The sequence below is a fragment of the Zootoca vivipara genome, chromosome 10 (genome assembly GCF_965207765.1).
Source record: "Zootoca vivipara chromosome 10, rZooViv2.hap1.1, whole genome shotgun sequence".
NCBI classification, from domain to species: domain Eukaryota; kingdom Metazoa; phylum Chordata; class Lepidosauria; order Squamata; family Lacertidae; genus Zootoca; species Zootoca vivipara.
Window position 1 is genome coordinate 16,751,727 of NC_142593.1, and position 24,462 is coordinate 16,776,188.

A 24,462-nucleotide genomic window follows, 5' to 3' on the forward strand; every position below is an offset into this window, starting at 1 on the left:
AACTGAGCCACGGCGGTCTGAGTCGGCAGCAAGGGAGGTGAAGCGAGGGGAGGGGAGGGGAGGAAGAAAGAGGTTCAAAGCCACCCTATGAGGACAGACCTGAGGGTTGAGGACCCCTGTTAGCAAAGGAGGAGACGGCTGCCAGAGCCACTCACCTCTCCTCGGTGGTGGGGCCTTCCCCCTTACTCCCTCTTGGCGGCTCAGGGGTGGGGCACACACAGATGGCCCTTCACCAGAGGAGGTGCAGGCAGTGCTGCCCCAGCCCGCAAGGCCTGGAGCAGGTGCAGCTTGGCTTGCCTTCTCACTGCTGCAAACTTGATGAGGACCCCTGGCTGTGCCCCCTCGTCGTGCCCCTTCAAAAATCTGCGCCCAGGGCCACGGTCGCCCTGGCCCTCCCCACACTATGCCTCTGGTTAAGGAGGAGATTCCTTAACCATGATTCCAGGCTTGGACAGTCCATTGGCTTAGCTACCAAACTGACCCGGAAATTCTAAAACACTTTATAGAAAATGAAAGGATGTGACCTTCACTACTAATCAGGAGACTTAGGACCACTGGGGAGGCTATAGGAAGAAGTATGTCATCATGGCAAGAGGGATATTTTTTGGTCAGAGAGGGGCAGGGGCAGGATGCTTGCTTCCCACCTTCCTGCTAGAAAGAGCCAGTAGCTCCTACTACCAGTTGCCCTGGGACTGCAGAAAACCATAAAAAGAGTAATTGTTAAGCTTACTTTTTTGCCTTCAGTTTTGCAATATGTCTAGTTAGCTTGCGAATTGTCAGCACTCTGACCTTCCTCACTTCTTTTCTCATCTTCACAACCTGTTTTTTTGGGGGGGAAAGAAAATGCATTGTAAAAAACAACATCAATAGCATATTTTGCATAAACACTCAAAGTTTACAAACAGCTTTGAGCATAGTTAGCTCCCTTGCTTAACAAAAGATTGAATTCATTTTTTGCTGCTAAAAGTCAAAACTGCTTCCAAAAACAGCCAGCCAGTTGAGGAACAAACCAAGTCTCAAAACATGTCTGAGTTCTGAAAAGAAACAAGCCATAAAATAGCCAGGACATTCCTAGGCAGTCATGTTTAATTTTCTTAGACCTAGGCTTGGCTATAGGTGAAGACGGCTTATTTGTGTTACTTGTTCATTTATGTACTCGCACTACCACAAAACACCTGTACTTTCTTCTAAGCCTTCTACAGAACAAGACTTCCTTCAGTTAACCACATGAATGTTTTAATTTAAGATGATGTTAATGCAAACCTGACTCATTCTTTGGAAAAACACTCTTTCAAATTCCATTTCACAGAGAAATAGACTGTTTTCTGGTGCAGTGAATGGACTAAATGGGCACTGACAGTCAAGAAGCCCCAGGCCCAAATTTTATCTTAGATCAAACATTTCTAGGCAACCCTACAGGACTTCCATGATGTCCTACAACATGAGGTCAGCATGCAATAAATAGGTAAAAAAACAATTGAAGCACAAAGACAGGGATAACACCTTTAAAAAAGCAACCCATATAAATAAAATAAGACAGAACTCACCACACTCCAAAGTTAAAAATAGAATGCTAGCCTACCCAAGTTATTTAAAGTATGTTTAATAACCAAAAATACCAACACTAGCCTCTCTTACAATGTGGTGCCATACTTGAGATCAGGTCAATTGCTTTGAGAACATGAAATGTGGTAGTCATACCTTGGATCTTGAATGGCTTAGTTGCTGAACATTTCGGCTCCCGAACAATCGGAAACCGGAAGTGAGTGTTCCGGTTTTCAAACTTTTTTTGGAAGCAAAGGTTTCTCGAACTTTTTTCTGGCGCTGCTTCCAATTGGCTGCAGGAAGCTCCTGCAGGATGCTCTCCACAGGGAAGTTCGCTTGGTGTCTTCATTATACACCTTTAGGCACCAGGCAAAAACATTCCTTTTTAACCGGGCCTTGGCTTACTTTGATTGACATCTTATGCCCTTTTAAAATGTGGTTTTGTGTGTGTTGGGGGGGGGGGTTACTGGGTTGTTTTATTTTTATTATATATTTTGTGGTTTTATATTCTGATTTTTTCCTGTTAACTGCCCTGAGACCTCCGGGTATAGGAAGCCCAGTTGATGGTGCTACCTGTAGCTGCTGCCGAGTTGGCATGGACCAGGGACTGGGTTAGGGGGTGCTTCTATTTGTGCAATGCCCTCCCTGGCGAGCTGCTTCTGCCTCCCTCATTGCTGACTTTCAGGAGAAAATAAAAAAAATCTATTTCTAGCTAGGTATTGGATGGGATACTACTGACCATAAAAAAAGGTAAAGGGACCCCTGACCATTAGGTCCAGTCGTGACCGACTCTGGGGTTGCGTGCTCATCTCGCATTATTGGCCGAGGGAGCCGGCGTATAGCTTCCAGGTCATGTGGTCAGCATGACAAAGCCGCTTCTGGCAAACCAGAGCAGCACATGGAAACGCCGTTTACCTTCCCACTGTAGCGGTTCCTATTTATCTACTTGCATTTTGATGTGCTTTCGAACTGCTAGGTTGGCAGGAGCTGGGACCAAGCAACGGGAGCTCACCCCGTCACAGGGATTCGAACCGCCGACCTTCTGATCAGCAAGCCCTAGGCTCAGTGGTATAACCACAGCGCCACCTGGTGACCATAGCAACCTTGAAATTAGCAACTATGAAGTTATGTGATTGCTCTAAAATGTTTTAGATGCTCTAAATGTTTTAAAATGTTTTTATTTTAAATTGCATTGCCTTAAATTGTAAATTGTATTGCTTGCTGCCCTTGGAAGAGCAGGCTAGAAATTTACTAAAAAACACATACTGTAAGTAAAATGTCACTATTTCCTCTCCTAAGATCTGAGAAAATATTTATTAATACAACTAGTTTATTATTCAAATTCCGACTCTGTAGACACTTCCTATTTGTTTAGTAGTGGGAAGTATAAGTGTAGCAGCAATTCCAAACCATCAGCCTGACCTGAAGAGTCAAGAGAATATACAAGGCTTGTTTTCCTTTTCCTGGTGACGGTCTCCCAAAAGACAGCCTCCCTCTGGGAAAATGCACCCCATGTGAAACAAATATTGATGTAAAACGGTACTAAAACTAAAACCCTTTAAAAACAGTTTACTGCAAGGTAGAAGTGTTTGCATATCTGAAACCAATTGGGTCAGGAATTAGAAATTTGGCCAGAGTGACCATGCCACGCTACGGTTCCATCTTACTACCGTGGAAACAGGAAGCACTGGCTTGCAAAAATACTTCTGCAGAGTCAAAATTAAAATAAACGATGCCTGTAATAGCAAATGATTGTCCATAAATATTATCCCTGATAGTGTTTATAAGGAAAAAGGCTCCGTGCACAAATCTTAAAATAAACTATCATGTAAAAAATAAAAATATTTTAATCGGAACTCACTAGGTCACTCTTTTATGTACGGATATGAAAATGGAGTTTATAAATCACAAGTACTCAAACTAAATTTGGGGTTCCCATCAGTTGTTTTTGGCCACCCTATATAAATGTTTCTCTGCCAAAACTTCAGGGCCAAACAAGGCCCATCGTCTATCCTGTACCTGCCCATCCAACCTGTTCCCACCAGATTTCCAACCTTCTCCTAAGGAATCAGGTGCTCAGACTTGTACATCTGACTTGTCACTACAACATTGCTCCTCAACAAGGGACTGTGCCTTGGATTTTGACATGTCTGCAGTTGTTAATACATTCTCCTTAGCGGCACAAGTTCAATTCTTGCCTGTCACAGATCTGGCAAACTGACGGCAAACCCACCTACTTCCATGGATATGTTAGCTGATATAGATGAAAAGTTCCCAAGCTATAATAAAACAACAACAACAACCAGGCACAAGCAAGGCCTACCATTTAGAGAATCACAGCAGATCATTACGTACTCAAACATATATTTTCAACTTCCTATCCAATATTTAATTTATTCTTTCCAGGACTATGTGTGGAGACATAGTATATTTTTAGGAACCCAAGGGTCAACTAACTGCTGGCCATGGATGCAAGAAAGAGGACACACCCTGTGGCATAAGAACATATGGACATGTTATCTTATACTGATTTGGCACATTAGTCCAAATCAGTACAGTATCATGTGGAAAAATCAGCTGCTGTCCAATGTCTCCAGCAAGCTTCTTTCAACCAATATGCTTCCAACATCTAGTTTTTCTTCTTACTCAGGGTATTAATCTTCTGAACACGTGTTTGGATCAGCAATGAGAGAGAGAAAAGGTAATAAAGTGACGCCTAATCCAGACAAGATGGAGTTCTTTACTGGGATTTCCCACAGCCTGACAGAGCTATTAGATCTGACTTTGCATTTAGATGCCAAAGACGGGCTCAAAGAGCTTCGGTGGGGTGTTAGCTGAAGCCACTTCTGGGTTAACAGCATGAATACAGTGAAAATTGTATGAATACCATTGTATGATTCTGTAACTGCAAGACCTATTTGTGCTCACCAAATTGCAGGAAATAGCAGAAGGGAAAGGAGCCAAAGACTCTCCCTTTTCCATGCGAGTGGGCTTGGCTACTGTTAACTGCGCATGTATCCTGAATCATTAGGAGCTCAGGCACGTCAACGATGCCGTGACAGCTGAACAGCTGGCCTTTTTGTGCAATACATAACCTTACATGCAACAACTTGGGTATCTGGTGGCCTGAAAGGAAATGTGAAGGGACTAGAATGTGTCTGGCAAACCAACCAGCTTCTGCAGATCCTACCATTGCCCTCAGAGTCCTGGAAATACCATATTTTTCCATCTATAAGACAGCCTCTTGTATGAGACCCCCCTATTTTTGGGGACTTAATTTTAGGAAAATGAGGGGAGATGGCCCAAAGTTGTTGAGCCTCTCCCCCCCCACAGCTGTGGGCAAGAAACACTCCCTAGATCATTTCCCGGGAGCACAATCTCCTGTGATGCCGCTGTGCGGGAAACAATCCAGGGAGTGCCCACCGTACGCAGCATCGGGGGAATTTGCGCTCCCACTGAGGTGGCTGGCGGTGTGCAGCTTCTCTCCTCCCCCCCCCGCCTGTAGCTGTGCGCAGGAAACACCCCCAAGATCGCTCCCTGCTCCGTGTGGCATCAGGGGAAGCTGTGCTCCCGCCAACAAGCTGGCTGCCGCTTCTCCCCACCCCCCACGCCACTATCCGTGTATTGGACTACCCCAGTTTTTTGACGTAATTTTTGAGTCAAAAAACCTCGTCCAATACGCGGAAAAATATGGTAATTGTCTTTGGACTTCATTACTAATCTGCCTCTTCTCCCTGCTTAAAAGCTTGGCAGAGAGGCGGGGAAATTTACTGAAACAACGTAGCAGCTCTCCTGAAGTTTGGTGCTCTTGCCAGTAACCTTGGCCTTTGCTGTCGGACTGAATTTTTCGTTGCTGCTTGTCTGCCTTTGTAAGAGCTCTTTCCTAGCTACCGAGTCTGTATCGCTAGGCTGATATAAAAAGTGTTTACTTCTTCACTTACATGCAATTTCCTTTGTTGTGTGGTTTGGGGCAAAAGCCAGGACCCTATTCATCCAAGGGGGCTGGTAAAGTGCAAAAGCAAATAGATATCAACTGTGCGCATGGTGGGAACACATTGGGCTTGGGATGTTTGCGCAGACCGCAGTGCTTTGAAATGTAAACATTAATATTTCTAATGTAAATGTTATTTTCTTAACAATGCAAGATATTGACCTGGGTATGGGGAAATATGTAGCAGATGGTTGGGAAATCCATGCTTGGAACTGAAGATACTTAAAGATGGTTAACATAGCACTTTCAGAGCATCGCAGGGGGAGGGAAGAGGAAGGACAGCATCATGTAAGGGAAGGTTTGAACTGGATTAGAGCCAGATGAGAACCAAGGAAGAAAAAAAATGGGAATTCATGTTCTGAACTTGAAAATTGGAACGGCAGCACTTCGGCGGTACATGTGTCCACCATGCCTCCTCTAGCAAATTCACAAGTGTAGGTCATTCTTGCGTCATTTTCAAATATCACTTCATTCGGCTCTCACGTAATTACTCAATTGTAATCATGTTTTCCCATGCAGCCAAAATGAACCCAACTTCGAGAAGGCATACAGATTAAACTTAGTTGAGAATGTTAATCAAATACAATTCCTTCCTTCCTTTCCTACACCCAATGGAATCCCAAGCATCTGATTATTCCACTCATGACAACTGTGGTGCAGTGAGTTTAAGAAAGAAAAAAATCTAGCAGAGCTCAGTTAACTAACAAACTGCAGAGAAGTTTAAGGCATGCTTTAGAGATTGCGGAGGGTGATGGAATGCCAAGAGGGTGTATTAAAAGGACTCGCTGGACCACAACCAAAGATTATACATTGTAAAGACCTTGTAAGGGGTGGCAAATATTGGAAAGAAATATTACATTAGAATAAAATGTTATGCTTGGCTACTTTGGGGGCTTGCTTTAAATCTGGAGAGAAAGAAGGGGTCCAACCTAAGCGAATCCACAGCCAAGAATTTAAGAACATTCATAGGAAAGTCTGACCAAAAGGGGAAAGAGCTCTCATGAACGGTACAAATCTATAGCTTAAAGCATATCACCGTCGGTAGGTCAAAGTATGAAAACATTAACACCAACCTGGGTCAGGATGAGAACTATATTCTGTTCTTGAACACCCATGTAGTAAAAGAGAGTCAAGAAAAACTGACACTGAATTTATAGTAAAAGCTTACGGACACTATTAAATCACTTGGACTGAATATCTATCTGTTTGTTAAAGCCCACTTTTCTCTGAAACTGATTGCCCGATCGTATTCAAATTTGGCCACAACGTCACATGCGAATATGCGAGTGTTTGCATGCACTTAGACTGGACAGATATCACACCTAAAACCTGAATTTGTGCAAAAAAAATTGCACCCTCCAGTGGACATAAAAGGAAAAGACACCATTGTGTAGCAATAGGGCCGTAATCCTGCCCCCTCCTCCTCCTCTTAACTCACCGACCAGCCCAGCAAGATCCAGGCCGCCCCAGGAGCCAGGCCGCCCCAGAGGCAGCGCCGCCCAGCGAGATCCAGGCCACCCAAGGAGCCAGGCCACCCCCGGAGGCAGCTCCGCCCACAGACATCCAGTCCGCCCTGGAGGCCGCGCCACCCCGGGAGCCAGGCCGCCCTGGAGGCAGCTCCACCCAGTGACATCCAGGCCGCCCGAGAGACTGCGCCGCCCCAGGAACCAGGCCACCCCAGAGGCAACACTGCCCAGCGACATCCAGGCCGCTCCGGGAACCAGGCCCGATTCCCCCACCAGACTACTCCCCGAAAACACCTCCACCACGGGGGAAACGGGAGACCCTCCCCAACATTACCTACAGATACCCCCCTCCCCCACCGGGGGACCCACACAGACCCTCCCCAAACGACGAATCCTTAATATGGGGGGGGGAAACAGACAGGGGTCGTGGGGGTGGGTCACATCCTCCCCCTGTCCTGGGAAACGGGGGCCCTGACTAAGCCATGGCAACACATGGCCAGGTACAGCTAGTACATCTATAAAACAACTTAAAATGCAGGTTTGACTATGATTCTAACAATGTTAACTTAGAAGCCATTCAGCGGGACACCATTCCTACCGCACCTCAATTCTGTTAGTTTCAAGGCATATGACCACTGAGCCCACAAGACGTCAACACTCAGTGACCATCCAACTGCTGGATGTTGTTGCCAAGGTCACTTTTTCAAGTGTCTTCAATGGCATGCACAAAACTTAACTTTGCACATGGCAGTGGCTACCATCAGCAATCAAAGTGTGAATTTTCCCCAAACAGCCTTTGCATCAGGATGTGAGAGCAGCTTCTCTTTAGACTGGCAAATTTTGCCTTCCTCTTTGAATTTTTCCATTCCTGCAATTCACCACAAGATCTCTGTAACTAAGAATTGTTGCCTGAGCTCAGTTTTCCTACTCCCCTCCTGTCCATTCTCCTTTCATGTTGTGTCTCCTATGTTGTGAGCCTGAGGCCTGGGACCGACTTCTCACTGACAATTTGTAAACCACTATGGGGGTGGGTTTTTCTTTTTCTGGCTGTAGAGCAAGATAAACTAGTGAAATAAGTAAGTGATCTGGCATCAGGTAAAGGAAAACTTTTCTCTCACTCAAGCTGCTCTGCTTTGCTCCACCCAAGCTAATCCTCACTCCCTCTTCCCTCTGGATATCCTTACCTGGGCAATCTTGTTGAGAGCACTGGCTTTTCTGTACCCGTTATTATGCACCCTTCCTTAAGCATCTTGCAAATTGCAACTGGTAGAGTTTTGATTATGCCAGACACATCTTTTGACAGCAACATGCTTTTTCTTGTTGAAAGGTGGTGGTGTGTGATGAAAGACAGATGCAGCCGCTCACCTGCTTGCCCAAAGAACAACTGCTACTCAAGCAAGCATCAAATTTTGCACCTGCTTTTCAAGTTGGTCTGTGGAACCATTAGAAAATAGAGACTATAATAACCAGTGACTTGTGACATAAATTAGGGTACGAGGTGGATGGGTGTGTGTGAATTCAATTACAAGCAGATTACCCTCCCTCAATTGGAAAAAAAAATGCTTTAAAAACTAAGAAGGCAGTGAGAAGTATTTCCTTACAAAATGTCTGTCTATTTTGTGGAATTTTTGTGAAACAATATTTCTTCTTCTGTTCAGCATTCCTGCATGAAGAGAGTATTGGGTGAAGAAAAGTACACAGATAAACTTGGCCCCCTGCCTCCCCAAAAAACTGCTGCCACAATTGTAGGCATTGCAAACTTAAAATTATATACAAAGGAAAACCTTCACTTAAATGAGTAGTAGATTTTAGCAGATTAAATCATTTTGCATAAAAACAAATAAAATGAAGATTTCTGAATGGTCAGTTCTAAGAGAATAATGTTTTCTGAATTTTAGATTCTAGCCCCCTTTTCAGGCCTCCTTAACTGACATGAAAACAGCTGTAGTAAGCTTTATATAGAACACACATGCTATGGCCACAATTCTCTTAAATTGGCAGTAAGCTGTAAGTTCCCTTTCAAACTTGTTGGATTCTTCTTTGCTTTATTCTCATGGCTTGCCTTAATTCAAATATGATAAGCCGCCAATCCAATTTGGACGGAGTACAAAGACCAAATATAGACTAAATTGCTTCATTTAGCTAAACAAATTTGGATTATAATATGGAAGTCAGTATAATCACTTACAAATTAGCATAATCATCACAGTGAGAAAAAGCTACAGACAAAAAGTAACACACTAGAAAACTGTAGACCAAAAAGTTAATGAACTGAAATCAATTTGACTTAAGTAATGAGCAATTTGTCCCAATGACTGCAAAGGGAATATAAGTGCAACTAATTTGGTATGGATACCAATGTTTTCTTAAAAAAGAAAGAAAAGAGATCTACGATTGGAACTAAATATCAGTGCCCAACTAAGGATTTCCAGTTTGGAGCTTGGCTCTTATAAACAAAGTAGAATCACACAGTTGCAAGGAGAAGCAGCAGAAAACAACAGGTACTTAACCTGTTCCCACCACAGCTTATCCCCTGCAACCCTTTCCCCTGAGAAGCTCTTCCCCATCTGAATCAATAAATACTGTAAGAATTTAATTCGTTCCAGGACTCAATTCGTCCTACGACAAATTCGGCTTGCGAGTCGCGGTTTCCCATAGGAATGCATTGAAACTTAATCAATGCGGTCCTATGAGCTCCGGGGGACTGGCAGCGGCATGGGACAGGGCTTCGGAGGAGGTCTCCGAAGCCCTGTCCCATGGCGGCTGTACGTGGTGATGCGGTGGCTACCCCCGCCTGTCTTCCCCTTGGTTCGGGGAAGACAGGCGGGGGCAGCCACCGCACCGCCACGCTTCGGCTCCGTCCCCAATGGCAAAGGAAGATCAGCTGTCAGCTTCCCGCGCTGACAGCTGATCTTCCTTTGCCGCCTTGCCACACTACATTTAATGGCTGCACTTCACAAGACGAAGCAGCGGCCACAGAAAACCTCGCCGTCTTGTGAGTCCCTCGTGCAACGCAAAACTCTTTCATCTTGCGAGTTTTTCGTTGCGCGAGGCATTCATCTTGCGAGGTACCACTGTAATGATCAGAAAGGTTCTAAGCACCTCCTTTCCACATCCACTGCTTCTCCACTCTGCACTCTCTTTACATGTCAAAAGAAACCAAGATTGGGAAGGCTTAGTATTACACACATATTAAATTAGGCCTTCCTATCTATCTATCTATCTATCTATCTATCTATCTATCTATCTATATCTATCTATCTATCTATCTATCTATCTATCTATCTATCTATCATCTACGGAACAAAACAGTTTTATATTTTGATTTGTATTTGAATCTGCCTTTTGTCTTCTGGGTTTCTGGGGTTTTTTCCTGTTGTTATTTTGTAGCTGTCTCTCACAGCTACAATAAACCTACCATTAAAATTATGGACTGCTCATTTCTTCGTCAGAGGGCAAATTTAGCAGGGGATCAAATACTTTCCCCCCTCACTGTACCTCATTCTAGGGTAGTGTATACCGTTATTCCTCCCAACCATTACTGGCAATCGGCATTCCTTGCATGTTTAATACAGTGGTACCTCAGGTTAAGAACTTAATTCATTCTGGAGGTCCGTTCTTAACCTGAAATTGTTCTTAACCTGAGGTACCACTTTAGCTAATGGGGCCTCCTGCTGCCGCCGTGCGATTTCTGTTCTCATCCTGAAGCAAAGTTCTTAACCTGAGGTACTATTTCTGGTTAGTGGAGTTTGTAACCTGAAGCGTCTGTAACCCGAGCTAACACTGTACTGGCCACCTATTTTCCACCATCTATCATGGAGTTGCTGCAAGAAAGCAACTTTTTCTTATGCCAAATACATGGTCTCATAAGCAAAACTTGTAACAGCTGACACTCCTAAAAAGACAGGAAATATAAAACAGAAGTGACCTGGATGTCAAATCTTATTTGCCAAGTCACAAGAATCAAAAGTTTTTACTTGTGAACCTAGCTGGTACTATCATCAGCACTGTTTGCCAACTTGCTCAAAAATATCTTGAAGACTGACAAAATCCCTGTTAATGTGGAAGAAACATTGAAGGAGGATACCAAGAACCAATGGCACACTTCACATTCTTTTCAAATTATAAATTACACATTATTACAACATTCCCACATGTATTTGTTTGATTTATATACAGTGGTACCTCTACTTACGAATAACTGTACTTACGAATGTTTCTACTTACGAATGGAGCTCCGTCCGCCATCTTGGATGCGGTTTAGATAGGATTTTTTCTACTTACGAATTTTTAGATAGGATTGCTTCGACTTACGAATTTTTTCTCCCAATGCATTCCTATGGGATTCGACTTACAGTTTTTTTCGACTTACGAATGTGCATTTGGAACGCATTAAATTTGTAAGTAGAGGTACCACTGTACTGCCCTTCAAGGCACAAATAGTCAAAATGGAAGCAACAAAATAGTAACCACCCACCTGCAAACACAAATGGCTGTAGAATATTAATCAGCCGAAGGCTTGGTTAAACCAGCTTCATGTAAAGAAGGCATTTAAATGGCACATTCCAAATGCTCCAAACATAAAAAGATATGCATGTAGGCACGATTATCCCCACGCTGTACATGGGTAGAGTGTGGCGCTGAGAGAGCAATGAATGAGGTCAAGTTGTTATCATCATCATCATTAGAATTAGAATTTGTTAGTTGTTTTCTCTTCCCCAGGGCAACCTAAACCAAACAGGCAAGTGTTTCAAAAGCAAAGGACAATCAGATAAATGTATGGCAGAGAATTCCAAGCTAATTTATTGATTTTCCTTGTTAGTTTATGGTGAGCTGTGGGAAAAGAAATGGAGAGATGGCTATAGAGCTGGGGAAGTATAGGGGAGGGGCAGAATGTCCCATTTAATGCCCCAATTTACTTGTGGGCCATTTAATGCCCCAATTACTCCTTGCCCTGGGAACAGTAAGTGGCAAGGAGGTCTCTGGACATGTGCAGAGTGTCATGTTTGGGTCTATGGTCAATATTTGCTGTGGATTAAAGAAAAGCAGTGAAGCAGGACACAACTGAGGATCAGCAACAGAGCATGTAGCTCCATTTAAGCCGAAAGAAGAGATCCTTGTAGCTCAGGGTCATAGGTCCTAAGATACATAAGCTCAGTGGTTCAAATTAGTGTTTACACCAAGAGAGTGTAAGTTGTGGTTTGTCTCTCTCTTGTTTTTGACAGGACCAGAAAGTTAAACAAAAAGAATTCTAACCACCATACTGCAAAGCCTTCGCCAGCAGAACTGGAACAGGGAACCATTAAAAAACAAATGAAACATACTGTACTACAGAGCCTGGCAAGGAGAAGGCAGGCAAAAGTTGACATATTTCTCATTTCTACAAAGGAGGGTCTATTTTGTGATGAGTTGCATGCAGTAGAAGTCATTGAATCAGAAGAGAGACCGAGAAGTGGACTGGGGAGGGGGGGGGGAAACCCTGCATCTTCCCTTTGTATGCTGGAAAAACACCAAATTAAATTGAATTGTACGCATCAGAGTTTCAGTTATACACGACACGATTGTTCAGGTTTAGGAATGACATTCAGAGTTTAGGCACACTAAAAACAGCCTCATCCCAATTACAAAGAAAAATGAATGATGTGTTCAGCAGTTCAATGACTGAAAATGAAGGGGTGTCATGTGCAATAAGTAATATGAATGATCAGTTCTGATTAAAAGTCACCTGGTACAATTACTATCTCTTTTAGACACCTGTAGCTTTGCCAGTTAACCAGACAGTGTTTTCATCACAGCTCTGTTACAGCTTCTTTAAATATAGTCAACAGCAAGCTCCCATGACTGAGCTTGCAATTTTTTTTATTACGCACCAGCCCAAGTAAGCAGCCACGTTTTATTTCTGGCAACCTCTAACTAGCCTACGTGGCCCAACCAAATGCACTTCACACAAACCACTCTGAGCAGAAGGGGAAGGCAAAATCTCATTTTCATCTATATTCATTTAATATTGCTCAGCTTGCAACAAGTACGCAGGCTGTCTCTGCATTTTTTATTTCTTCATAATCTGCTGCAAAAAATGTGCTTGAATCTGCTGGTCACAGTATGCCTTTAATGTTCTGCAACTGATGATGTGGCAACTCAAAACTTGAATAATAGCTGCTGGAAGAGATCCTAGGGGGGGGGGGGAAATGTTCTTCTAAATTCTATCTCAGAGGCTGAGCTTGGAAATTTCATAAGCTTCATCAGAATGGTTGCTGAGAACACTGACATGGCCCGAAAGAATGTCAAGAGATTTTTTTCCAGCAGAACTCAATCCATCACAGGAAATTCTTACTAAAGAACTTGCTAGAGAATATTAAACTATTTTAAACAAGAGACAAACTTTTTACACGTATTCTCAAAGAATGAAGAAAGGATCAGGGCAACCTAAGAATGGTTTGCTTCTTAACAATCCACACATTCATGCCTTTGAACAAAAAGACTAAATTGAATTGAATACAGTCTGCCAATGCCTTCTAGCAAACACTGACAAAGTTCTATGTAGGAGATACTTGGTAGATGTGTCGAATTATCAATTTACTATAATAGTCTAAATTTAGCTCATCATCCTTATCTTTAGAAATTAAAAGGGGGAAAATCAGCATATTTCTGGGCAGGGGGAAGTGTGTGTGTGAAGTGGCCAGCTATTCTCCCTAGGAAATTATTAGCTTTTTCTGAGCAAATATCTAGCCAGAGCCACTGTTCAAGTCTCCATGTATTAAATAGCACAGACTGAACAGCACATCTGTGCGTATCAGTTTTCAAAAGTCAAATCCAGCTTTGAAAAGGACAAAGCTATGGTCAAACCAACATAATAAAATAAGGCACTTTAATTTACTGATTACCGATAGCGCTGTCATCACCATTCTAATATATATTTGCAAATAGTAGTAGTTTGCCCAAAATTCCTCCAAAACAGATAAAACCTGAAAAATGTAGGCTATGTTGTTGAAACTAGGGCTGGGTGATGTCTTGTCCAAAACTGGTTTGAAATCCATATCGTGATATCGGGTTTTATCATTTTTGACCCAGCAATATATCGAGAATCATGATGTGTGTGTGTGCGCGCTATGCAAAAATCACAATGTGGGAGAAACCGGGAAGCCAGCCAATGCTTCTCATGATTCCAGCAGCCCGTTAACTCTGCTGGCTCAACTGCCCCCATTTTTTGCAAGGGAGCAGAGAATCACAAGAGCAGGTGCCACCAAAAATCACGATGCAGGAAGAACCGTGAAGCCAGCCAAAGTCTCTACATAGCTCCATCCTTATTTTAGAGAATGATATATTGGTATATCATGGTGTTTAGCTGGCGATATATTTTGATGCTGAAAACCAAATATCGCCCATCCCTAGTTGAAACCCATTGCAGTATTAAGCTGAGGGAGTTGTTGTTGTTGTTGTTGTTGTTGTTGTTGTTGTTGTTGTTGTTGTTGTTGTTGTTGTTAGAGGTCTCAGGGCAGTTCACATAACAGATTTCCAGAGCCATTGGCTCAGTTGCTTAGGTATTATGGATGGATTTCACCTAATGAGTCCCACCAGGTGCTTCTGCAATGGGGATTTCCTCTTGCATGCCTCCACACCCTGAAATTGGCTTTGTAGGGGAAGCAGAAGAACCTCTATAACAGTGTGCTGGGGAGGAGAGGTGGGCATTTCTGCCTGGCAAGCTGAAATGCTTGTATATAAGGAACGTTTGTTGTATCATAACACTGAATTCCACGCCATGTCTACTAATAGTCCAACTCAAAAGTTTAAAGACTTCTATCCGGCTTAGGCAGTGAAAGAAGATGGCAATATATGTCAAGGACGGGAAACCTGAAGCCCTCCATTTACACAAACAGAAGGCATACTTGCCGGTAGCTTTTCTGGACAATTATAAAACTACCAATAGGGCAAATTTTGTATTTAGTCTACTGGAGCGGGTCAGCAAAAATTTTCAGTGGGGGCCGGTCCACTCTCCCTCAGACCTTGTGGGGGGCCGGACTATATTTTTTGGGGGAAATGAATTCCTATGCCCCACAAATAACCCAGAGATGCATTTTAAATAAAAGCACACATTCTGCTCATGTAAAAACACACTGATTCCTGGACCGTCCGCGGGCCAGACTGAGAAGGCGATTGGGCTGGATCTGGCCCCAGGGCCTTAGTTTGCCTACCCATGGTCTACTGCAGGCATCTCCAAACTGCGGCCCTCCAGATGTTTTGGCCTACAACTCCCATGATCCCAGTGGTCGGGGAAGATGGGAATTGTAGTCCAAAACATCTGGAGGGCCGAAGTTTGGGGATGCCTGGTCTACTGTAGTTTTGAAATTTGAAAAAGGAAAAATGCACTTGGCTTTACAACACATAAGGGCTAGGAAATGACCTTTCAATTCTAAACCTGCTTTCAAGATTTGACTTCTGTGGCCTAGAAATGGTATTCTGAGACGTGCATGAGCAGGAAGAAACCACCATCCTTCCCGCTTCTCCTCCTTGCAGCTGGGAGGACAACTTGGGTAGCTTTTAAGTTTTGGTTTCCATTACCAAATCAACTTCGTGTGTTGTCCAGACCAAGGATCGTGCTTTTCTGTTAAACAACTGAGCTTCAGAAACCACACTTTGACATTGGCTTGATTTAAAACCTACAAAAGTTTGTTATAAAGTATGATCCTTGGTCTGGATAACATGACAATCCAGGATTCAGGGAAAGCAGGAAAAAACCCTGCTGTAGTCCTTGTTGCAGCTGCAGGGAAAGAAGAGGAGAAGAGAGCATGCAAACCTTAAGTTATTGATACTTTGTTTCTGCTAATGCATGCCTCACCAAGCCATAATTTTGTGTGACATGTGAACCTTCCTGCTTATGCACATGTGAACTAGACCAATGGATACTGTCCTAAATATATTTCCAACAGTGTAAGCCCCACTGTACAATATACACAAATTGTTTTCATACACCTAGTTTACAAGTCTGCTTGAATCACTAAACTAATAATAATTATTATTTATACCCCACCCATTTGGCTCGGTTTCCCCAGCCACTGTGGGTGTCTCCCAAAAGAATATTAATAATAAAAAGGTGACAATATCAAACATTAAAAGCCTCCCTAAACAGAGCTGCCTTCAGATGTCTTCTAAAAGTCAGATAGTTGTTTATTTCCTTGACATCTGATGGGAGGGCATTCCACAGGGCGGGCACCACTACTGAGAAGGCCCTCTTCCTGGTTCCCTGTAACTTCACTTCTCACAGTGAGGGAACTGCCAGAAGGCCCTCGGCGCTGAACCCCAGTGTCCAGGCTGAGAGATGCGGGTGGAGACGCTCCTTCAGGTATACAGACCCAAGGCAGTTTAGGGCTTTAAAGGGCAGCACCAGCACTTTGAATTGTGCTTGAAAACGTACTGGGAGTCTATGTAGGTATTTCAGGATGGGTGTTATGTGGTCTTAAATATAATAGATGCAATGGGAGAAACAAAGCGGTAATATTTATTCCATTAGAGCAAATTCCTCGCAAAATAGGTGAGAGGGCTTTGCTATGCTCCATCTATAGGAAAGCAGAATGAAGTCCTGAAATTTCACCCCAAATACCCAAGTGCCATTAAAAGTGTATACATAAACATTGAAGGGCGGGGGGATTCTGTCCTAAAAGAATACATCTCACAATTCTGTTTGGAATACTACATATATTTAAGCCTTTAATCAGTTTGTAAATTAAGCACATTTGCAAGAGAACTTGTACAAGCAGTGCAGGGGTGAGGGTTAAGAGGAGCTTATTACTTATTTTGTGCTGCCACCTAGCAACGTTTTCAAGTATATTTTGCACATAAAGCCATTTTACGTGTATATTTTAAAATATGTGACCATTTCATCTTAATTTTTTCTTTAAGATTATTCTCTGCCAAAATGTCATGCCTGGAAGAAACAAAATTCTATTATACAAAGTAACGATGCATCACTGATTGTTAAGGTCTCTGGGAAATGATTGTTTCCAGACCGCAAGCATAATTGCAAATTGGGATCAATCCCTGCTCCAACACTAACCTTAAATGAAGCCTGCTTCATACCAATGTATGAATAGATTATTTTTCTTTTCCCAGCAGTTCAGAGACTTGAATGAGATCAATAATATTCACACACATACAGCACAATGGCTTCTTGTGGCTACATATTCCTATATTATCCTGCCTGTGCATTAGGATCTGCAGGACACATTGTTCTTAACTCTGCTCATGTGACAATGACATGGGATAAGGCCTTCTCTGTGTTGGCATCTTGTCTATGAAACTTCATTTGGAGGTATGACTGGTGACATCATTATTGGCACCCAGCTGGAGAACTTACCTCTTCACCCAGATCTTTTGGGGAATATAATTTGAGAAGGGATTATGAGCGATGTCTGCTGTTCCAATTAAAAATATAACTGTTGGTTGAAAGTCTTTGTTTTAATAATTTGACGTTGGTTTTGTAAACAGCCCTGGGATCGTAACTGATTATGAAGGGCAGTTTAGAAATTGAATAAAATAATACGTATTTGTCGCTACTCCCAATTCCAAGTCAGCAACAGACACTCATGCAATTCTTACCCAATAACAGCTATCTCTTATGAAAAGGTACTTTACATGGATATGAAAAGGAGGGAATTCATAATAAACCGCAGCCGTCATACTGTATGATCAAGTTGGACAGCAGGAAGAAGCAGACTATAAAGAGGCAGTAGTACAGTGTGTACTTTTTTATATATATAGATAAAAAATAGTATTAACCAGTGTTAAATTTTATGTCTGATATTCAAACAACTGCAAAATTAAGTGTATTGCCCGAATGTATTATCCCTTTCATAACCTTAAACAATTTCTACCACTTATTGTATTTTTTAGCACTTGCAAGTGTGTCAGATCTAAACCTAAAATAGTAAATGCAATTCACAATAAAAACAACAAAACAATAAAGGCACAAACCCAACTAAAATCAGCATAAGGCATGACAACTAACTAAGAAACAATTAAAACTAGCATTAAAAAAAGAATAAAAGATAGCATGGGTGAACTTGATGCAAGTATCCAATTTATCAAACACCCAATGAAAGAGAAGAAGGCATCTCGTGATACCTTAAAGCCTAAGAAAATTATTATGGCATAAGCTTTCATGGACTAGAGTTTACTTCACCTGCTTTGTTTTTTGGTGTAACAGACTGACAAAGTGATCCCACTGGAAGTTGTCAAATAAGAGAATCATAAGAATTGAATGTCAAGGCATCTAACTGGACCTACAGTCGGACACCAGAGGACAGAACAGTTCATCATTTACAGTCTTAGAAATTGACCTACTTCTTCAGGTGTCAACGACATGATGCTGTTCCATGCAATCACTAAAGAGATGCACACGTAGGAGGAAATCCAACCTTCTCCTTCACAACTGGTGTCCTTACGTATTTTGTAAGCCTTATGGAGCAAGTCTAACTCCCAAGCAGAAGTAGCAGCGCAGAACAACGCGTCCACAGCCCTACCACTTATGGCCACAAGCTTCGAGTTTTCATTGCATCCACTCCATGCTGGTGCAGCATAGAGACCCAACCAGTAGCTGAACCAGCAAATCCTTAACAGGCCCAGTTCCACACCTTCTCTACTCCAACAACTCCCTGTTTTGAGGGCTTGTGCTGGCTACCACCAGTAAGGCCACCACTGGCAGTAGTGCCTGCCCACTCATGCTTTCAGCAGTCCCCCAGGGAAGGGAGCAGGATTGCTCTTTTACTTCTGCACAAAAAATACACAGCAACACTATGAAACAGGGAAAGAGAAGATGTGGGAGAACGTGAAACACAAAACTAACTATGAAAAGAAGACAATGAAGACAGGTGTATGTGAAGGGAAGGAAGGAGGAGGAAAGAGAGTCACAGAAATGGAGGAAAGGCAAAGTTAATGTTTCAACCAAATGTTGGGTCGACAGAAGGAGCATTAAGACATAAACTTTTGCGGACCACAGGTCATTTAATCAATATAAACATGCATTTTGAAAAGTTGCAAAAAAAAGTATGCTATAATAAATTTGATGAATTTTTTTTCCAGGTGTGACAAGACACTCGGTTGTTTTTGCTGTAAAAGACTAAGACCACACCCACACCATAGACTTAAAATGCTCTTATACCAGTTTAACAGCCATGGAGAACCCTATAGTTTGTTAAAGGTGCTGGCAATAGTAGGACTTTGAGGTCAGCACCCTTAAGAAACTGCAGTTCCCGGGCTTCTTTGCGGGTAGCCATGACCGTTGTAGAAAAGTGCTTTAAATGTATGCTTTCGATGTGACCTAACACAGTGCCCTTTTGGGGGGGGGGGGGAGCCAATACTGTAACTCACTGCACCCTAAACTGAAATTAAGCCCCACTGCACTTAGCAGGGTCTACTACTGAGGGTAAACATGCAGAGGCATGGGGTTGCAGCTGTTCCAAAAGCACCTGGGAAATGTTGTGTGGGATAGCTCAGTCAGCAGAACATGAGACTCTTAGGCTTGTGCCCCACGTTGGGCAAAAAAGATCCTTGCAGAGTGCAGGGGTTGGACTAGATGCCCTCCGGGTCCCTTCCAACTCTATGACCCTATGGAGAATCAAATGGGCATTGCTATCGATATCTGCAGGGCAATGGACACTGAGCGGGCTCCGGAGTTTTGCAGCAGCACTACAAGGCCAAAATAGCCAAGGCAGAGCTCCTGAAGAAGAAGAATCTTTATTTGCATCAGCCATTAGCCATAGCAATAAAATAAAATAAAATGAACTGAAGATAGAGGTAAAAACTTAACTATAGAAAATACATTCTTGAGGTTTACAACAATAATAAAATAATAGATCTTATTCTAATTGCCCCTGCTATAAAAAAAATTGCAGTTTTTGCTGTCACCTGATTATCTTGATGTGCTAGAACACAGTAGCAATGGTTGAATGACTCACCATGGACAATAGTAGAGGGGTAATAATCTCACTCCTCAAATCTTTATAAAGAGTGCAAGCCAGAAGCACATAAGCCACTGACTCAATACTGCCATCTCCACGTGGAAAGAAACATTTCCAGTGGGATTTTTTGAAACTGACCCTCAAGTACAGCCAAAGGCAGTACAGTATATTAAATCTTGCGTAATTGAAAGCACGTCTGTATTTTGGAATTATTACATTTTGCAGATAGGGTGCCAACGGATCAAAACGACTAGGTGGCAAATAACCATACCTTGGACAAAACTTCCTTATGGTGGCCAAATTACTCTGTTGCTCGATATCATATAGGCACTGTGATTTACTTATTTGCTTTACCGAAGCCCAATATTAATAACTGTTGCGGTGATAAACCAGAAATGTAAAGCTCTGGGTTGACCATTTTAGTCCAAGCGCTCTCGTGACCATCTTGTGATACTAAGGGTAGTGAAGCGGGTGGCACTGTGGTCTAAACCGGGGTCCCCAAACTAAGGCCCGGGGGCCGGATGTGGCTCAATCGCCTTCTAAATCTGGCCCGTGGACGGTCCGGGAATCAGCATGTTTTTACATGAGTAGAATGTGTCCTTTTATTTAAAATGCATCTCTGGGTTATTTGTAGGGCCTGCCTGGTGTTTTTACATGAGTAGAGTGTGTCCTTTTATTTAAAATGCATCTCTGGGTTATTTGTGGGGCATAGGAATTCGTTCATATTTTTTTCCAAAATACAGTCCGGCCCCCCACTAGGTCTGAGGGACAGTGGACTGGCCCCCTGCTGAAAAACTTTGCTGACCCCTGGTCTAAACCACTGAGCCTCTTGGGCTTGCTGATGGTTTGAATCCTGACGGCAGTGAGCTCCCGTTGTTCTGTCCCAGATTCTGCCAACCTAGCAACTCAAAAGCGCACCGGCACATGTAGATAAATAGGTGCCGCTGCGGCGGAAAGGTAAACAGTGTTTCCATGCGCTCTGGTTTCTGTCACGGTGTTCCTCTGCGCCAGAAGCGGTTGAGTCATGCTGGCCACATGACCTGGAAATCTGTCTGTGGACAAATGCTGGCTCCCTCAGCATGAAAGCGAGATGAGCGCCGCAACCCCATAGTCGCCTTTGACTGAACTTAACCGTCCCGGGGCCCTTTACATTTATCTTAGATCCCAGGGCAGTTTACAATATAAAAACACAAAAATACATAAGGAAAAAGGTCAAAAAGGTAAAGGACCCCTGGACAGCAAAGTCCAGGCAAAGTCGACTATGGGGTGCAGCACTCATCACTCTGAAAAGCGGAATGAGCGCTGCAACCCCATAGTCGCTTTTGACTGGACTGAACCATCCAGGGGTCTTTCACCTTTACCTTTATTCTTTTCCCCCCTTTTTTGCTAAGGGTAGTAGACCGAAGCCGAAGCCAATAATTACGCCCAAATCTGTAATTCGACATCTCCTGCTCAGCGGTGCGATGAGATTCACGGAGCTCCCCAAGGGTCATCCAATCCAACCCCCCGCAAGGACTCCCTTAGAAGGGCCCTGATCCTCTCTCAGCAAGCCCACCCCGCGCGCGCATTTCCCCGACCGGTCATCCTGAACCCGCCGGGCGCTTCCACACACACACCCCCCGCTCACCTCGTTGTTGAGGTTCAGCGCCTGCGCCATCGCCTCCCCTCGGATCGCGCGCACGGGGGCTCCGCGGAAGGGACGGCTCTGTGCCCAAACACACGCGCGCAGCACCGCGCGCAACACACCCTCGCCGCCCCTCGCGTCTCTCCTCACGACGGACGCGAGCGAAACAACAACAACGCGCATGCGCGGCCCTTCCTTCCGGCGCGCTTTTTCCGGGTGCCGCTCTGCAGCTCATCCTCTATAGTTTAGGAGGGCAAACTGGCTGCTTTCGAGTCCGCTTCAGTTCTGTGGTTTTTTAAAAAAATGATTTTTATTAAAGATTTTCATGATGACAAAGGAAAATGCAACCTCTCTTTTGGTTATGTTCAATGTAAGGCAATGTGGTATCCAGACATCTGAAGGCAGCCCTGTTTAGGGAAGCTTTTAATGTTTAACAGATTATTGTTTTTTAATATTCTGTTGGAAGCCGCCCAGAGTGGCTGGGGAAACCCAGCCAGAAGGGAGGGATATAAATAATAAATTATTATTATTATTATGGCTCTTGAAGCGCTATAATTCTAGTCATTTTACATTCGTTTGCAAACGTTTGCATTCCTTCACTTCTTTTGCCAACATATATTGCCTTTTTCAGCTCTTTAAGCCAAAATGGGCAGTACGGTAGCATGCAGTTGTTCCGTTAGCACAAGGATTTTTACTTGTGGAATGGAACTTCCTCCCCCCACATGCACTCCACACCCTCTCTAAATAAGCTCTGGGGGGTTGGGGGAACCTCCAGAACAGATTTAGGGGAGTGCAGGGGGAGGAGAGGGAGGAAGTTCCATTGCAAAGCAGAAATCCTCCTGCTAATGGGACAACTGGCTGAGTGCTATTTTGGATACAAGCCATGCTGTATATGTTTATATGGATGTTTCAAATGCAAAGCCTTTGACAGCAGCAGCACTGCTGTGCAATGCAAGTTGCATGCTGCTTACAGTTCATACTGTTTAGGATAGAGACTAGGCTACTGTGCTTTATTCGGAATTATTTTTTTACCTTTACCTTTAATATATCCTTAAATAAATCTGCTATTAACTCATTGGTCCCTGGGTGGCACTGTTGTTTAGGATAATTAGTCAAATAAACTTTTTGGGGAGTACAGTACACTTGTGACTCGCTGGCCTCTGGGTGGCACTGTTGTCTAGGAATTATATTCTTTAAGGCACTTTTAAAAAGGGAAATCTGAATTAAATCTAAATCAGATGGCTCCGTTTTATAGGATTTGTGGTTTAACATTTGGATCTGTGCACCTTTGCAAAGGGGCATGCTGGGTTGCGACAATGGTCCATTTAGCTCAGCATCCGCTCTGTTGGCAGTGGCTAGACAGAAGCCTCAAGGAGGTTCGCCTGCAGGGCGGGATGGCAATATCCATCTCATATTGTTAATCCCCAACATCTGGTAGTCAGAAACACATTGTCTCTGCAAGGCAATGTTGCTATTTTTGCTAGCAGCTGCCAGTGAGCTTACCTTCCAATCCTGTGAAGAAGTCATATACAGTATATTTAACTGCCACGAGAACACCCTATAGTAATGATAGCTCGTTGTGGATGGCTGCAAGCTCAGATACCTTGCACTATAATTGCAATTGCATCATACTGCACACCATATTGAGGTTAGGTAGTTGTGTGGTTTTTTTTAAAAAAGGCAGAAACCTCTGGTTTGTATTGAAGTGTTTTCAGTGCACTAATAACTTACTAGTTGCACTTTGTGTTTGTTTTAAAATTTCACAGTGTTCCATATTCATTTGGGAACAAAACTGATATCCCTACTGTCTTTGAGGCCTTCCCTGTGTCTGTGCAGGAATGTGAGGGCAATGTGAGTACTGCTGCTTTCTCCCCTCCAGTTTAGAAACAATAGACCTGAGTTTGAAGTTGTTGTGGAAAGGTAAGTCTCTGTGGGTATGGGACTCAGATTCCACCAAACACTTTCAGGGAATGCACTAGACCAGGGGTCAGGAAACTTTTTTAGCAGGGGGCCGGTCCACCGTCCCTCAGATCTTGTGGGGGGCCGGACTATATTTTGGAAAAAAATATGAAGGAATTCCTATGCCCCACAAATAACCCAGAGATGCATTTTAAACAAAAGGACACGTTCTACTCATGTAAAAACATGCTGATTCCCGGACCGTCCACAGTCCGGATTTAAAAGGCGATTGGGCCGCATCCGGCCCCCGGGCCTTAGTTTGGGAACCCCCTGCTCTAGACCAACGGTTTGAGTCAGGACAGACTACTAGGTCATGTGAGTCGCAACATCAGCACTGTCACCAGACATATATATGATAAAAAATAATGAATGGGTTAAAGGTGGGTTCTGGGTATGAAAAGGCTGAAGTCTACTGCTGAGGATTAATAGGCACCTTAGTTCAGATCATTCTTGGGCATCTCTTTTGATAAAGCATTTTGTCCTCTGTCATGATTCACACTTAGACATGGGCCTGGTTTGATAAACATCATGGACAAGCAAAGAAAGGGGACTGATACAAATAAAAAGCTTGATTTCACAAACAGGAGCTATGTCCATGATTTATATGGATCGATCTGGTTTTACTCCGGTTGCAAGACAAGCTGGACACTGAATTTGCATCAGCTCTTTTCTTCTCTTGGCAAGCCAGAGCATTTATATCTGTAAATGATTTGTATTCTGCTTATCTCATATCAAACCCAACATCTATCACCTATCAACATCTCTAAAAACATCATACAACTCAAGTAACACAAAATGCAAAAGTCACAGCAATGAAAAGCAACACGAGACACAGAAGAGAGCTTTCCATCACAGGAAGAAGAACAGTTTTGTGCTTAAATACCTCCAAAGAAAGAGAGTCCACAACCTCCCGGGGGAGACCGT

The 24,462-nt window shown here is 43.3% G+C and overlaps 1 protein-coding gene across 2 annotated transcripts in view; it reads right to left on the reverse strand.

Annotated features, from left to right (window-relative positions):
- Positions 1-21,738, reverse strand: part of SRFBP1 (serum response factor binding protein 1) — a 42,491-nt gene extending 20,753 nt beyond the window's left edge. The window contains exons 1-3 of one of the 2 annotated variants that reach the window (XM_088653152.1): positions 21,583-21,738; positions 11,480-11,642; positions 731-819 (exon numbers count right to left, since the gene is read on the reverse strand). In XM_088653152.1, the coding sequence (XP_088509278.1) occupies positions 731-810 (80 nt within the window). In that variant the 5' untranslated portion in view covers positions 811-819; positions 11,480-11,642; positions 21,583-21,738. The remainder of the gene's footprint in view (positions 1-730; positions 820-11,479; positions 11,643-21,582) is intronic. The other variant, XM_035099819.3, reaches the window with a different exon arrangement.
- Between the last annotated feature and the right edge of the window lie 2,724 nt (positions 21,739-24,462).